Source organism: Microcebus murinus, chromosome 9, assembly GCF_040939455.1.
Source record: "Microcebus murinus isolate Inina chromosome 9, M.murinus_Inina_mat1.0, whole genome shotgun sequence".
NCBI lineage: Eukaryota > Metazoa > Chordata > Mammalia > Primates > Cheirogaleidae > Microcebus > Microcebus murinus.
In genome coordinates this window covers 83,674,936-83,688,454 of record NC_134112.1, presented here as the reverse complement: position 1 = coordinate 83,688,454, position 13,519 = coordinate 83,674,936, and the positions used below count along the sequence as shown (strand labels likewise).

The following is a 13,519-nucleotide window of genomic DNA, read 5'->3' as shown; positions in this document are numbered from 1 at the left end:
AGCCCCACACCTAGTTCTTTCCACTTCCCTTTCACTCTCACCCCAGGATGCCGTCCCCAGCTGTGACCTGCAGGGTGGGAGGGCAGGACATGCTGGAAAGGGCTGGAGACGGGCTCTCTGGGCTCCTTGCATTGCGATCTCATGGACATTGGCCGAGATCCAGGCTGGTGCTCAGAGTCACCAGCAATGGGAGCCGGCCCTTCTCTGGTCTATAGATTACAGCATGTCACGATGACACTTGTCAACTGCACATAGCCCCACCTCAAGGCAGGCCCTCCTGACATGTCAATCATGGGTTTCTAACACAGATGGTGACCTCCTAGGAGGGAAAGCCACTCATTTTGACCATTGTATGAAGGTAAAGTTTAAATTTAACCCAAATCCATGAGACACCAAGCCTAAAACGGAAGGCCCAAGGGATCGTAAGAAATGCTCATACAATTCCAGAACGATGTTTGGATAGCTGTGGGTTCCAGTACAATCACAATCGAGATGTAAAGGCGGTGCTGTCACTGCAAAGGCCGCAGGGAGAGGAGAGACACGGTCCCGGCCCACAGACTCAGGACGGCAAGGGAGGGGCTCGGGGTGGGAAGGACGAGGAACCAGGCACAGTAACTGTGACTTGCGAGTGGCACAAAGAAGGTGCCTTGGAATTTCAGTGGAGAGAAAGGAAATGGGGCTCTGGGAAGTGACATTTGAGAAGCGTCTCGAAAGATGGGTAGGATTACCATGGGGCGGTGGGGCTCTGGGCAGGGGTTTTAGTTTTCCTTTAGAGTGGACAAACACACGCAAACCCCAGTTTCCTATGAATCACTGGGTAGCACTGCTGATCACGTTGCATCCCCTCATCTCTTCTCCTGTGAAATGGGAAGATGTTCCTTCCACAGGCTTCCAACACTGCTCATAAGACCACACACAGACATGGGCTGCTTTGCCCAAAGCTACTGCCCACTGATCATCCCAGGCTTAGGGTGTCCCCATGGACATGGACCACGCAGGGACGTGGGCGCAGAGGAGAGGAGAGCCACAGCCTCTCCTGGCCCCATCAGCAAGTGAGTGAGGGCTGCATCTTGGTGCCCGTCCAATCATCTCGCTTCCGTTCTCCAGATAATCCCAGTGACAGGCCCCCGGGAAGGGGGCACCAAGGTCACCATCCGAGGGGAGAACCTGGGCCTGGAATTCCGCGACATCGCCTCGCACGTCAAGGTGGCCGGCGTGGAGTGCAGCCCGTTGGTGGACGGCTACATACCTGCAGAACAGTAAGTGGAGCCACTTACTGAGACACGGGAGGAAGGGGAGGGGAGGGAAGACAAGTCGGTGTCAGGGACTCCCTGGTCAACAGCAGATGGCCCCAGAACTTGTGGTGGGGGAAAGAGGAGAGTGTCCTAATGTTCTAGGAGTTCAGCTCCTCACCCACTGAACGAGCCAGCTGCCCTGCCAGGGGAGCGTAGAGAGGCAGAGAAGAGTGGCTATTACCAACTTGGAGCATGCGGGGTGGAGGTGAGACAGAACAAAATTAAAATGTGCAAGAGAAGGATGAGTTCAATTCCCTCTGCTGTCCCCAGCTGCCCCCGCAGCACCCCACCACCACGAGGCTGATCCTGTGCCACTCTCTTCGGAGACTGAAAATGAGATTCCACACCCACTCTCGGGCCTGTGGGTACTTCGGATTGTTTTTCTCTCTGCAAAGTCTGCTGCCCACTGAGAGGGTCGTTCAGCAGCGACCTTGGCCTGGAACCCGGCTAGTGCAGGAGGTTTGCGAATCATGTATTGCCTTGTAAATAAGTAAGCACCATTTTCCAGCCCAGCAAACACAACTGTGGAATGTTTAGCAGCACAACAGAATCTATATTCCACACCATCTGTGTTGTCCCTCCTGGAGCAAAACCTTGTCACTCGTCCTGTGTGTATAAGTTATTGACTCTTCACAAGGCTTCCCTTAGGTATGCCAGTGCAGTTTCCATTTCTGCTTGCTGGGTCTTACCCAGATTTAGTGATTCTAAACCGTCAGTACTGCCATCCTCAATCCTCCTTCATTTACATCAGGATCCTCCCAAGGCACTCAGAGTATGTCGGATGATTTAAGGATCTGGTCCTGGTGGGACTCACCTTCCTGGTCCATCATTGCTTAGTTGCCAAAAGATCTTTCTTTGGTTCCTTCACCTTGCGGAGGCATTTCTAGAACAATACCGAAGTAGGCTGCTACTGATATATTATGATTTGGGGAATTTTAAAATATCCTACTTTAAACCTACATAGCCAGATATCAAAAATGTTGTTATAAAGCCACATGATTAAAATATTGTGATACTAACTCCATCAGTACAATAAGATAGAACACTCAGAAAAAGAATCCCGATATGTAAAAATTTAGTATATGATCAAGGTTGCATTTCAAATCAGCAAAGGAAAGGTGAGATCATTCAATAGTTGGTACTGGTTAATTCCCCGGAAAAAGTACAATGTCAGATTGGTGTTTTGCATTATGCACCAAAATAAATCCCAGATGGATTAAAGAGTTAAGTTTAAAAAATGAAACTGTGAAAGGATTAGAAGAAAATACAGGTGAAAATTTATTTGATCTCCGGAAGAGGGAAGTTTCTAACAGCAAAAGAAGAAACTATAAAGAAAAAGATGAGGGGATTTGAGTACATAAATCTTTAAGACATGTGCATCAGATATCATTGTAAGCAAAATAGAAATGTGAATGATAAACTTGGAATATAGTTATACCCTATCACAGATAATACTTTTTCTTATCATATAAGGAGGTTTTATAAACAAAAGGCAAAGATCACAAAAAACAAGCAAAGAGCCTAAATGTATAATTCACAAGATATACAGAGAACCAAAAGCCATATGCAAAAAAAAAATCTTTAACAGCAGTGGTAATCAATGAAATGCAAATTAAAACAATGGGGAACAATGTTAAAAAGTGAACCCCCAGTGCAGATGAGAAGCAAGCTGTGGGAACTTGCTGACTTCTTTGCTCATCATGGTGGGAGGGTAAATTGGGACAAACTTTCTGGATGACAATTTAGAAATACATGTCAAAATGCTTTAGCCTGGCCATCACACTTCTAGAACATTCCCTAAATAACAAGACTGCACAAACATTTATTTGCAAGAATGCTTATTTCAGCCTTATTTGTAATAGTAAACATTCAGAAGCAATTTGCATGTCTAAAAATAGGGAATTCAATCAATTATTGTGTATGCATAGGATAGTAAACTACACAGCCATTAAATCTGATATTAGAGAAGAATCATGGCCACGCATACACTTGAGGCTTATTAAGCAAGAATACAGGTTATCAAGTAGAATGCAGAGTTTATAATTAATTTTGTAAAAGAAAAGCAAAACTAGACACATATACACCCAAATGTTGACAATGGGTATTTCTGAGTGGTGCAGTTGGTTGGGAGGGTGTATGTATGACAAATGCTTTTACATATTTTCCATATTTTTTTATATTGAACATGTATTAATTAAGTTATTTGGACAGAAATGTATTTATCTGTGCAGGACCCTTACTCAGAAGTTTCTTCCAAGAGAAACACAAAACCTAGAAACCATAAAGTAAAAGAACAACCGATTTAACCACACAGATACTTTTAAGCTTTGGTGCAGCAAAAGACATTGGAAATACAGTTGAAAGATGACTAACAAGGAGAAAATAATTGCAATATTTATAACAAATTAAAATTCATACTCCAATTCACAAGTTTCTGCAAAAAGACAATCCATCAGCAAAATAGAGAGAGGGTTTCAACAGAGAAGTCACAGGAAAGGCTATGTAAGGTTAGGGGGAAAAAAGCACATGAAAATATGTGCGACCTCACTAGTAATCATGGAAATTAAAAGTAAAATGAGATCTCTTTCCCTTATTATATTGGAAAAACTTTCAAAGGATTGTGAATATCTAGTTTTGGCCAAAGAGTGGACCATTGGTAGAAGTGGAAATTGGCACAGCCTTTTTGGAGCATTATTTGGCTTTAGCTATCAAATGTTAAATCCACAAACTTTTTGACCCAGTAAGTTCCCTCTTTAGGAATCTATTCCAGTAAACATACGATGCTTAAGGATGTGTGCATAAGTTGGTTCATTCTGCAGAATTATTTGGAGTAGGAGAAAAATCAGGATAATTAAATGCTCTTCTGTGGGAGGGTGGTTATTACGTAAATGATGGTGCAATCATGTTATGAAATACCATGAAGATGTTAAAAAGAATAAACTCGAGCTGTGTTCTGAGTGCCATGAAGGAAAGTCTATGCTGTAGTGTTGAGTAAGAACAGATATTTGCAACAGTAGGTATGGTATGTTTTGCTTTTATCTTAAGAAAAGTACATATATCTTTCTCTACATCTATATGTATATTTGTTTATGAGGGCTGTCCGGAGAGTATCCAGCCATGGATACAATGGATATATGAATATAATGGCTGGATACTTTCTGGACAGCCCTGGTATAATTGTATGTATGTGTGTATATGTAACATATTTATATTTATGTGCATGCATGCATATAAAATATAAATATATATGCATACATGTATATATGTGTGTATGTATGCAAATATATATATTTGTGCAAGTTGCCTAACTTGTCTGTGCCTCAGTTTCTTCATTTGTAAAATGCAGAGTGTGTGTGTGTGTGTGTGTGTGTGTGTGTATATATGTATGTCTGCAAGAAGATATATAGAAAATTTTTGAGTGGTTAGGAGTGAAGAAAGAGGCACTCACTCCTTACTGCCACACTTCTGTACTGTTTGTTTTTAAAGGGTATGAACAAATTTTGTAATTAAAGCAATAAAAATTTTTTAAAAGGGAAAATTTTAACCCCCCCCACCCCCACCCCCACACACAAATACACACACACAAGTAGGGAAGCAGGGCTGGCTTCGGGCAGGCAGCTCCTCACTGAGGCAGCCGGAGCGCTGAGAGCATGAAGCTCCTAGGTCAGGGCCTGGAAAACAGGTCAGCTCCAAGTTCTGGGCTTGACTTGCTTGGGGCCTTGGGTTGGTCGCTTCACCACTCTGGGCTCTGCCAGCTCTATTCCCTGAGCCATGGCTGACACGTTCCCTCCCATCTAGCTAACGGTTGAGGGGATGAGCATGCAGTGGGGACTGAGCGTCTGGAGTCAGAACACAGGGCCCTGTCCTAGGCCTCCCGCAACATTTCCTGACAGCCAAGCAGGAGCCCCTGCAGGGAGAAATCCGGGTATCATTTACCAGCCTCTCCCTGCCGTTCCCTGAGATCCTACTGCAGAGAAAGGGGCCAGGGTCAGTGCTGAGGGGCCCAGGGTCATGGCTGGGCATCCTGTAACCCACGGTGTCTCCTCTGTTCCCTGCAGGATTGTGTGCGAGATGGGGGAGGCCAAGCCCAGCCAGCACGCGGGCTTCGTGGAGATCTGCGTGGCTGTGTGTCGACCTGAGTTCATGGCCCGGTCCTCGCAGCTCTACTACTTCATGGTGAGTCCTGGCCACCAGCCACCTGGCAGGAGCAGGCCACAGACCTCATTACCACGATTGCGGGGTCCCTCGAGACCTCTGTGGGCAAATTCGGGTCAAGAAGCCCCTATACAAGCCCCCCTAAATTCATGGGAGTCCTGTCCCACAGTGAGGGAGAACACAGGATTTGAAGTCTGGAAGATCTGGATTCAAATCCAGACTTGGCTGTGCCGGGCTGGGTGGCTGCAGGTGTGTTGCTTTAGCTCTTGGGGCCCAGTGTCCCCATGGGCCAGGTGGCATGGGAGGTAGATGACAGTGTGAACATTGCATGGAGACTCCTAGGATTTCAGCCTGGGCTCTGCCACTTACTACCTGGGTCAACTTGGGAAAGTTGCTTAATATTTTTGGGCCTCAGTTTCTCCATTTATAAAATGGGGATAATAAGAGCATCTACCCCATGATCTTGTGAAAATGACATAAAATGTGTATATTATTTCTAGTATCATTTCTTTTATTATTTCTGTGGCTGTCACCTATGTGCTCACACCATCATCATCCCACCACCCTCATTCTCCCCATCTGCCCCAATGTCTTAGTCCAGAATGCCTGAGGCTGAGTAATTTATAAAGAACAGATACTTGTTTGGCTCATGGTCCTGGGGGCTGGTTAAGTCCAGGACTGAGGGTCTGCACCTGGGGAGGGCCCTCTGGCCGTGTCGTCCCATGGTGGAAGGTAGAAGGGCAGGAGAGCACTTGCAAAAGGGTAAGAGAGGGACTGACTCGCTTTTATAGCAAACCCACTCCCATGGCAATGAACCCACTCCTGCGGCAGTGACATTAATCTCCTCCTAAAGTCCCACATCTCAGCAATGTTGCACTGGCGATTAAGCTTCCGACACATGACTATGGGGCGCACGTTCAAAGCAACCACCACTCGCCATCATCCCATCCCGTGGCCCCTTACCCCTGCCTGCCCCACATGTCATTCCCCACCGCCCACCTGCCATCTCCCTCCTCCCGCCTCTCACCCACCACCCCGTCCCCATCCCGTGGCCTCTCTGGGACCTCGCCCCAGTCCTTGAATTCCCTCCAGCCTGCACCTTCCCATGTCTGCAAACGCTGCCTGGCAGGTGGTTCTGGGGGACAAGGGCTTTGTGATCACGGGGATGGTGGAGACACGCACATTCTCTGCCACTCGTGATCCTGAGCTGCTCTTGGAAGCCAAGAGCCTGAAGTGATGGATTTTATGCCTGGGCACCAAGGCCCTGAAGTCTGTCATGGAAGTCTGGCTTTCACCTCCCCCCATTCCCTTCCTTCCATCCTCCCTTCATCCTCTTTTCTCTCCTTTGCCCTCTTACTTCTTCTTCCTTCAACTGGCAGCCATTTATCCCCTGCACAATACCTCTCACCAGGTTATCGGATAAATACTTATTTGAGCTGAGTTTTGTAATGTAATGGCTCTGGTCACAGTGATGAATGAGACCCACCCCAGCCCTCCCTCAGGTGGCCATGGGAGGGGAGCTACGACCCCCCAGGCACGAGGACTTGAGCACAGACATGAGTGAGCTCAGGGCCAAACCTCAGAGAGCTGCTCCTGCCTGGGCCTGCGGCTGCGTCCCCCACCTCTGCTCCCTGGAAGCCAGCCAGCCTCTGGACACAGTGGCTGTCACTCAACACGCATGGGGACACAGTGGCTGTCACTGCACAGGCACGGGGATTGCATATAATGAGAACATGTACATAGGGTGGAGTTCATGGAGAGGTCATTTAAACAAATAAACTTACTTGTTTTGGATTTATACCCCCACTTTCTTCTGCAATAAGGGAATTTGTAGGGTAAACCCAGTACACATCAAGACAGCCAGTGATAGATGTATACATATTTATATATAAAGCATGCACATATATATTGTATATTATATATACAAAGAAAGACAAAGAGAGAGAGAGAGATTGAGACAGGGAGATGATACTCACCAGGTATTTGCTAAAATCGGGCATGAAATCTGGCTCGGATGTTACCTGGCGGCTGAGGTGGAGAGGGAGGGGACTGGTGCATGGCCACCGCCGGCGCTGGCGTCCTTGACCCGTCCACTGCCCAGAGGAGGTTTCCATCCTGTGGTCATGGCAGCAGCCCTGATGACAGCGCTACAGCCACCCCGACCCCATTAAGCTGAGCGCTCCTTCGAGCCTCAGCTGCCTCCACCCGGGGGCTCTAGCCAGGCCTCCCATCTCCGTGACCAGGTCACGGGCCACAGCACGCAGGTGTCCTGCTGTCCTCACCACACGGCCCATCCAGGCTGCCGGCCCCCACAGACAGTGTGTCCTCCTCTCTTGGCCGTCCCATCGGTGGCCTGTCCCCAGGCCTGCAGTGCTGGTAGACCGGGCTCAGCTTCCCCTAACTCCTGATACCAACCTGTCACCTTGTCCCGAGTCTTCCTTTTCCCATTCTCTTTGCCACCACAATGGGCACCTTAAATCTTTCCCTTGCCTTTCTCTCTGCACCCTTGTAATCCACCTGCCACCGCAGAAATGCCACCGGTGTCAGGTCAGCCCCACCTCCAGAAGAGCCTGTGAGCTGTTGTCCAGGCTCCTGGCCGGGCCACCCACACACCCAGTCCCACCTCTCCAGCCTTTGTGTTCCCGGCCGCCCGCCTGTCCCTATCTCCTTCCCTGGCTGCACCGGGCCTGTGCCCTCGTTCCTCAGAGCCCAGAACATGCAGACCTGAGCTGCAGCCCAGCCCTCACAGGGACTCCGTGGGTCCTCCCTGTGCCCTGTTCTTGTCACAGAGGACTCCTCTCCCACCCCTGCCGAGACTAATTAATCAGCCTGCACAGCTGCCCAGGTGATTCTGAAGTGCATCCTGGGCAAGGACCCCTGTCCCCCCCATGGGAAGTGACAGCCCTGTGCCCGGTGCACTCCACTGTGTTCTAATTCCTACAGCGAGCCTGTGTGTTAGATATGGGAAAGCCCCCTCTGCTCCCCGGAAAGGTGTCGTCTTGCCTGCGTGATCATTTCCACCCTGGAGCAGGCCGTGGCTGAGTTTGGGGTATTAAGAGAGAATATGTGATTTTCCATGTAGTGGGAGGCAGTTCCTGGCAAGTGCACCAAAAGATGGGAACAGAGGGAGGGAGGGGGAAGGGATGGGTGAGGAGGAGGAGAGGCAGGCCAGGGAAGGTGACAGTGAATGCCACAAGGCAGACAGACAGGCTTTGGTCCCAGGGGCCCTGGGGCTCAGATTTGTATCTCTTTTCTGCACGAGGGGAGTCTCTGAGGACCAGCCCTGGGGCTGCATGTCTGCTGGACAGTCTTTCAGGGAGGAGGAAGGGTGCCAGACCCCCCGCCCCCCCACAGAGCTCCTAGGGGTTCTGGGTGGAAATGAGGAGCTCACATCCCTGCGAGTCTCTTCAGGGAGTCGGAAAGGGACACAGTCCCCGTCTGTCATCCTCCCCGGCATCGCAGAGCCTCACTGCTGGCCTTCCCGCTCAGCAAGGCAGCTCAGGGGTGGCACTCTTTGGGCCGGAACACGGAAGCCCCCAGCCCCTTGGGGTTCTGGCACAGCTGGGGAGCCCTCCCCAGTGCCGAGGCAGGGTGCAAGGTCAGGGGCTCCCTCGGTTTCCCTCCATAGTCAGGCCAGACTCTGACTGTGGGTTTCTTCACCCCAAACCAAACCCAACACCGAGGCCCCGGATCAGCACCGGGAGCTGTCACAGCTGTCGCCAGCGGTCTGCGTGCAGGGAATGCCGCTCCCGTGCCACCGTCACGGAGACAGGCGAAGAGGCGGCAAGGAACGCGGATCTGATTCCCCGCGCAGACCCACCGTGAAATATTTATGAGGCATGACTTGAATAATTAATAGTTTCTCACAACTCTAAAACATGTCTCCATAACATCCCCTCCCCACCCCGGAATAACTCCCCGCCAGCCGGCCCTTGATAGCGCCACCGCAGAGCTTGCCGGGATCGCCTCACTCTGCCCCTTCTGGAAACTCTCACCTGAGGCTGCCAGGGCGCGCCCACCCCGTCCCCCATCTATTGTGACTTCCTTGCGGGTTTTTTTCCCTTTTTTAAAATTTTCAAAACATTAAGAGAGTACAAACGTCTTTGTTACAGGAATACCCTTTGTGACGCTTGGTCTTGACTGTATCTTTCTAGAATCATCCCTGCCTCGAAGCCCGTGTGCACGGACTCTCTCTCTGACTTTCCCTTCCCTCTCTGGGGAGGTCAGCAGTGCCCCTTTACAACGGGGCAAAGGGACCATTTGAGGAGGTTCAACCTACAGAATGAGAAAACTCTCAAGGACCTTAAATATAACCACTTTTTTTTTTTTTTTGCTGAGACCCCTGATTTTGTGACCAGAGAGGCTAAGTGTCTCGGCTAGAGTCACACAGTATCACCCAGGCAGAGCTGAAAAGGGAGGTCTCTTTCCACAGCCTCATCCCATCCTCTTCCTGGTTGAGCCTGGAATGGAGCCGTGATTACAAGCTGTTCCTAGGCTTGGCCCATGCTATGGGATCCAGAGACAGGACACTGGGAGCTGGTGAGGCAGGCCTGGGGCTGCAGTCCGTGTGTGTCCCCAGACCTGGGCGTGCACGTGCCAGGCGGCGGGTGTGCAGCTCTGCTGGGCCTTCCTCCTCCTGTGGAGGTATCACTGCGGAGCGGGGGCTGCCAGCCGCTCCCAGGAGCCCAGTGGGCTCCACTTTCTTTGCTGAATTCTTTCAGGGGGAGGTGGCTGGGGAAGGGAGAGAGAAATCTTCATTTAAATGCAGATACAGGCTTCTCACCTGGGACTGAAGAAAGTTTTTCCATTAAAATGCTAATGAAAGAACAAACTGCAACTCCAAATCCCCAGCTGTCAAGGGCTTTTTCTGCCCTGCCCCCACTGAGAGCCCCACTCCTCAGCAGGCCCATCCTGGCCCAGGGCTACTGCAGCCCTTGACAGCAACTGACCCTTTTTTCCTCTCCTGGGCTTTCCCTGGGGCCCTCCCATCCCATTGCTCTGCCCTTGGGTGCTGCGGGCAGCTCTCCGGAGAGGCCTGTTGAAGGGACAAGTCACCTTCCCAAGAACAGAGACTGTAGATTGGAGCGGGGTCGAGAACGTGAGCTCTGGAGTTAGATCTCAGTTATGCCACTTTTTAGCTCTGTGACCTTGGAAAACTTACTTAACCTCTCTGAATCTCATCAGTAAAATAGGTAATAATATCTCCTTTATAGATGTGGTTGGCAGATTAAATTATATACGTACATATCTATTGCTACAGATGAAAGACATATAGCCTAACACTTAAAAAATCAGTACATGGCAGCTGTTATTATTACTGTTATTAATATAGAGATGCAATTTTCAGGGTCCAGGACATTGCCTATCTACACTGTTAATCCAAAAAAACCCAAACTCTGTAAAAACAAAATGTAGAGGTTTATTGTGAGCCGAATATGTGTGATCATGGCTGAGGAAGCCATGCCCAACAAGTCTTGAGCAAGTGGTCCAAAGGTGGTTAGGTTACAGTTTGTCTTTATACATGTTAAGGAGACAGGAATTTCAGGTAAAATGAGAAATCAATACACGGAGGGTGTACATTGGTTTGGCCCAAAAAGGCTGGGCATCTCCAAGAAGGGTGGAGACTTACAGTTTATAGGTGGCTTCAAAAAATTCTTTGATTTGTAATGGTTAAAGAAATAAAGCTTTGTCTAAAGACTTGGGCTGTTTTAAGTTAAGGAGTTAATCAGAGACAAGCCACAATACTTGGGGGATCTGTTAAGCAAATTGGCGGCCTGTAGTGATTTAACCTTTGCCCTGCGTGGCTTTAGGTCTTGTTAATAATTTAGTGCCTTATTGTCACAAGGAGTCTGTTTTGTCAGTCTTATGATCTCTGTTTTGACATTATGCAAGTCAGTTGTCCTGTCCAAACTCTAGAAGGCAGGGGTATGAGGAGGCGTGTGCAACCTCCCTTCCCCACGGCCGGAACCTCAGTTTTCAGGTTTTTCTGGGGTCCCGTTGGCCAAGAAAGGATCTGCTCAGATAGCGGGAGGGCTTGGGATTTTATTTTAGTTCACAACACAAGCCTAACAAAACTGCCGCAGCTCTCTGGGAGGTCACCGTTACTAAATATTCCAGAAGGCAGCTGGGGGAGTGGCGCAGGGCCTCAGGCCTGCCCAGAAGCCCCCTCCATCCTGTCCTGGTGGTGTCTCAGGCCACATCCTGTCTACACAGACGCTGACTCTCTCAGACCTGAAGCCCAGCCGGGGGCCCATGTCTGGGGGCACCCAAGTGACCATCACAGGCACCAACCTGAATGCCGGCAGCAACGTGGTGGTGATGTTCGGGAAGCAGCCCTGCCTCTTCCACAGGTAACTCCCTCTCTGCAGCCCTGGAGGGCGGGGGGGCAAGGTGAGACAGGACGATCACCTCAGGGCAGGTTAGGTGCCCTGCAGAGTGGGGACAGGCTGCCAAATGCAGGGACTTCCCAGGCTAACTCCTTGCAAGTCCTTCCTCCTCCCTAGGGCAGTGGGCGTTCTCTTTGGGAGACAACTTTGGCACAGTCCGGAGACCTGCCAGGCTGCCCCACCTGGGCAGGCCCATCATGCTGCAGCCCCTTCCTTTGGTGCCCCATGGCCCCCACTCTGCAGAGCCCTGAGGTGCCCCAGAACACAGTTTGGACTCCACAACCGTAGCCCATTCACCAGGGTCAGGTCCCTTCCAGGTGCTGCAGAGCCAGCCAGCCAGGCCTGGCAGGAGTGGATGGGGGCAGGGACCCCAGATGGGCACACCTGCTATAGCTGGGGGAGAGGGTGGGAGGAGATGCGTCCAGCGAGGACTTGAGGAGATGTGGCCAGGGGCATGCCCTCGGCTGACCTCTCTCTCTGTCTCTAGAGAGAGGTTGTCTGCAGGGAGCTATGGTGAGGGCCCTGACAGACCTGACATCAGACCAGGCCAGGCCTGGCAGCACTGGTGTTCCAGAAGCGATTATTCTGACACGTGTTAAAGTGGTAGGGAAGACTTTATCCAGGACTGTTGCAATTGATGTCAGGACTAGGGCAATAGGGGAGAGAGATCAGCTCAACTCCAAACATGACAAAGACAGCCGGGGATGGAGATTTACAGCCAACAGGCAGGGTGAGGGGTCCGAGGCGGAAATCTCTAGAGGAGCCGTCAGGGGCAGGGGGCTCTTGCTAACCGAACTTAGGATTCTGGCTGGAGGCAGGCCAGAGTGAGCAGACACCAAGGCATGAGGAATTCGATCAGTTGTCAAGGTGATCACATACCAGGTGTGGGGGCTTCTCGCGAAACAGACCTGGCAGGATCCAGCAAGAACAGGGCTGTGCAGACCAAAGACAGACCCAAGGGTGAGGGTCAGAGGAGCCTGTCCAAACTCGGGTCAAGGAGAGCATCTTTGTCACTGGCCCTTGAGCTCTGTATCTTGGACAGCACCCACCCACTGCCTCTGAGGACCCTGACCCAGGGCCACTGTCCCTCCTCGACGCCCAGCCACCCAGCACTGTCTCTCTCCCTCCCTCCAGGCGATCTCCATCCTACATAGTCTGCAACACCACGTCCTCAGACGAGGTGCTGGAGATGAAGGTAATGGTGCAGGTGGACAGGGCCAAGATCCACCAGGACCTGGTCTTCCAGTACGTGGAGGACCCCACCATCGTGCGCATTGAGCCGGAGTGGAGCATCGTCAGGTAGGAGCTGCCCCAAGTGGATTTTAATGCCAACACACCTCAGTTTCCCTTCCTGACTCTCAAAAGCCAAGAAGAGTTCTGGGATCGCAGTCCTGCTTGGGGTACTGATGAACTGGGGTTGGTTCCAAGCACCCCCAGATCAGACCTTCGTCCTGTGGTTCCCTCCCTCTGCTGGCAGCATCTTTGCCCAGGACCCAGCCTGGAGGCCAAGCTCCGACCAGCAAGAGCCCATCTCCCGCAGTTTGAGGACTGGCTCTGTGCTGGGGGCCCTGTTCCTATCCTATGGTGACTGTCAGGGTACCAGTCTGCTTCACTCCTGGCAAACATAGGCAATAACTCTGATCCTGCCTTCAGGCCGAGGGGTGCAGGAGAAGGAGTCAGAGC

General features: G+C 50.7%; 1 protein-coding gene across 1 annotated transcript in view; it reads left to right on the top strand.

The window, feature by feature from the left end:
• Positions 1-13,519, top strand: part of PLXNA4 (plexin A4) — a 424,461-nt gene that overhangs the window by 352,056 nt on the left and 58,886 nt on the right. Inside the window, exons 13-16 of the mRNA XM_012739739.3 lie at positions 1,108-1,259; positions 5,354-5,471; positions 11,664-11,800; positions 12,971-13,135. Of these exons, the coding sequence (XP_012595193.1) occupies positions 1,108-1,259; positions 5,354-5,471; positions 11,664-11,800; positions 12,971-13,135 (572 nt within the window). The remainder of the gene's footprint in view (positions 1-1,107; positions 1,260-5,353; positions 5,472-11,663; positions 11,801-12,970; positions 13,136-13,519) is intronic.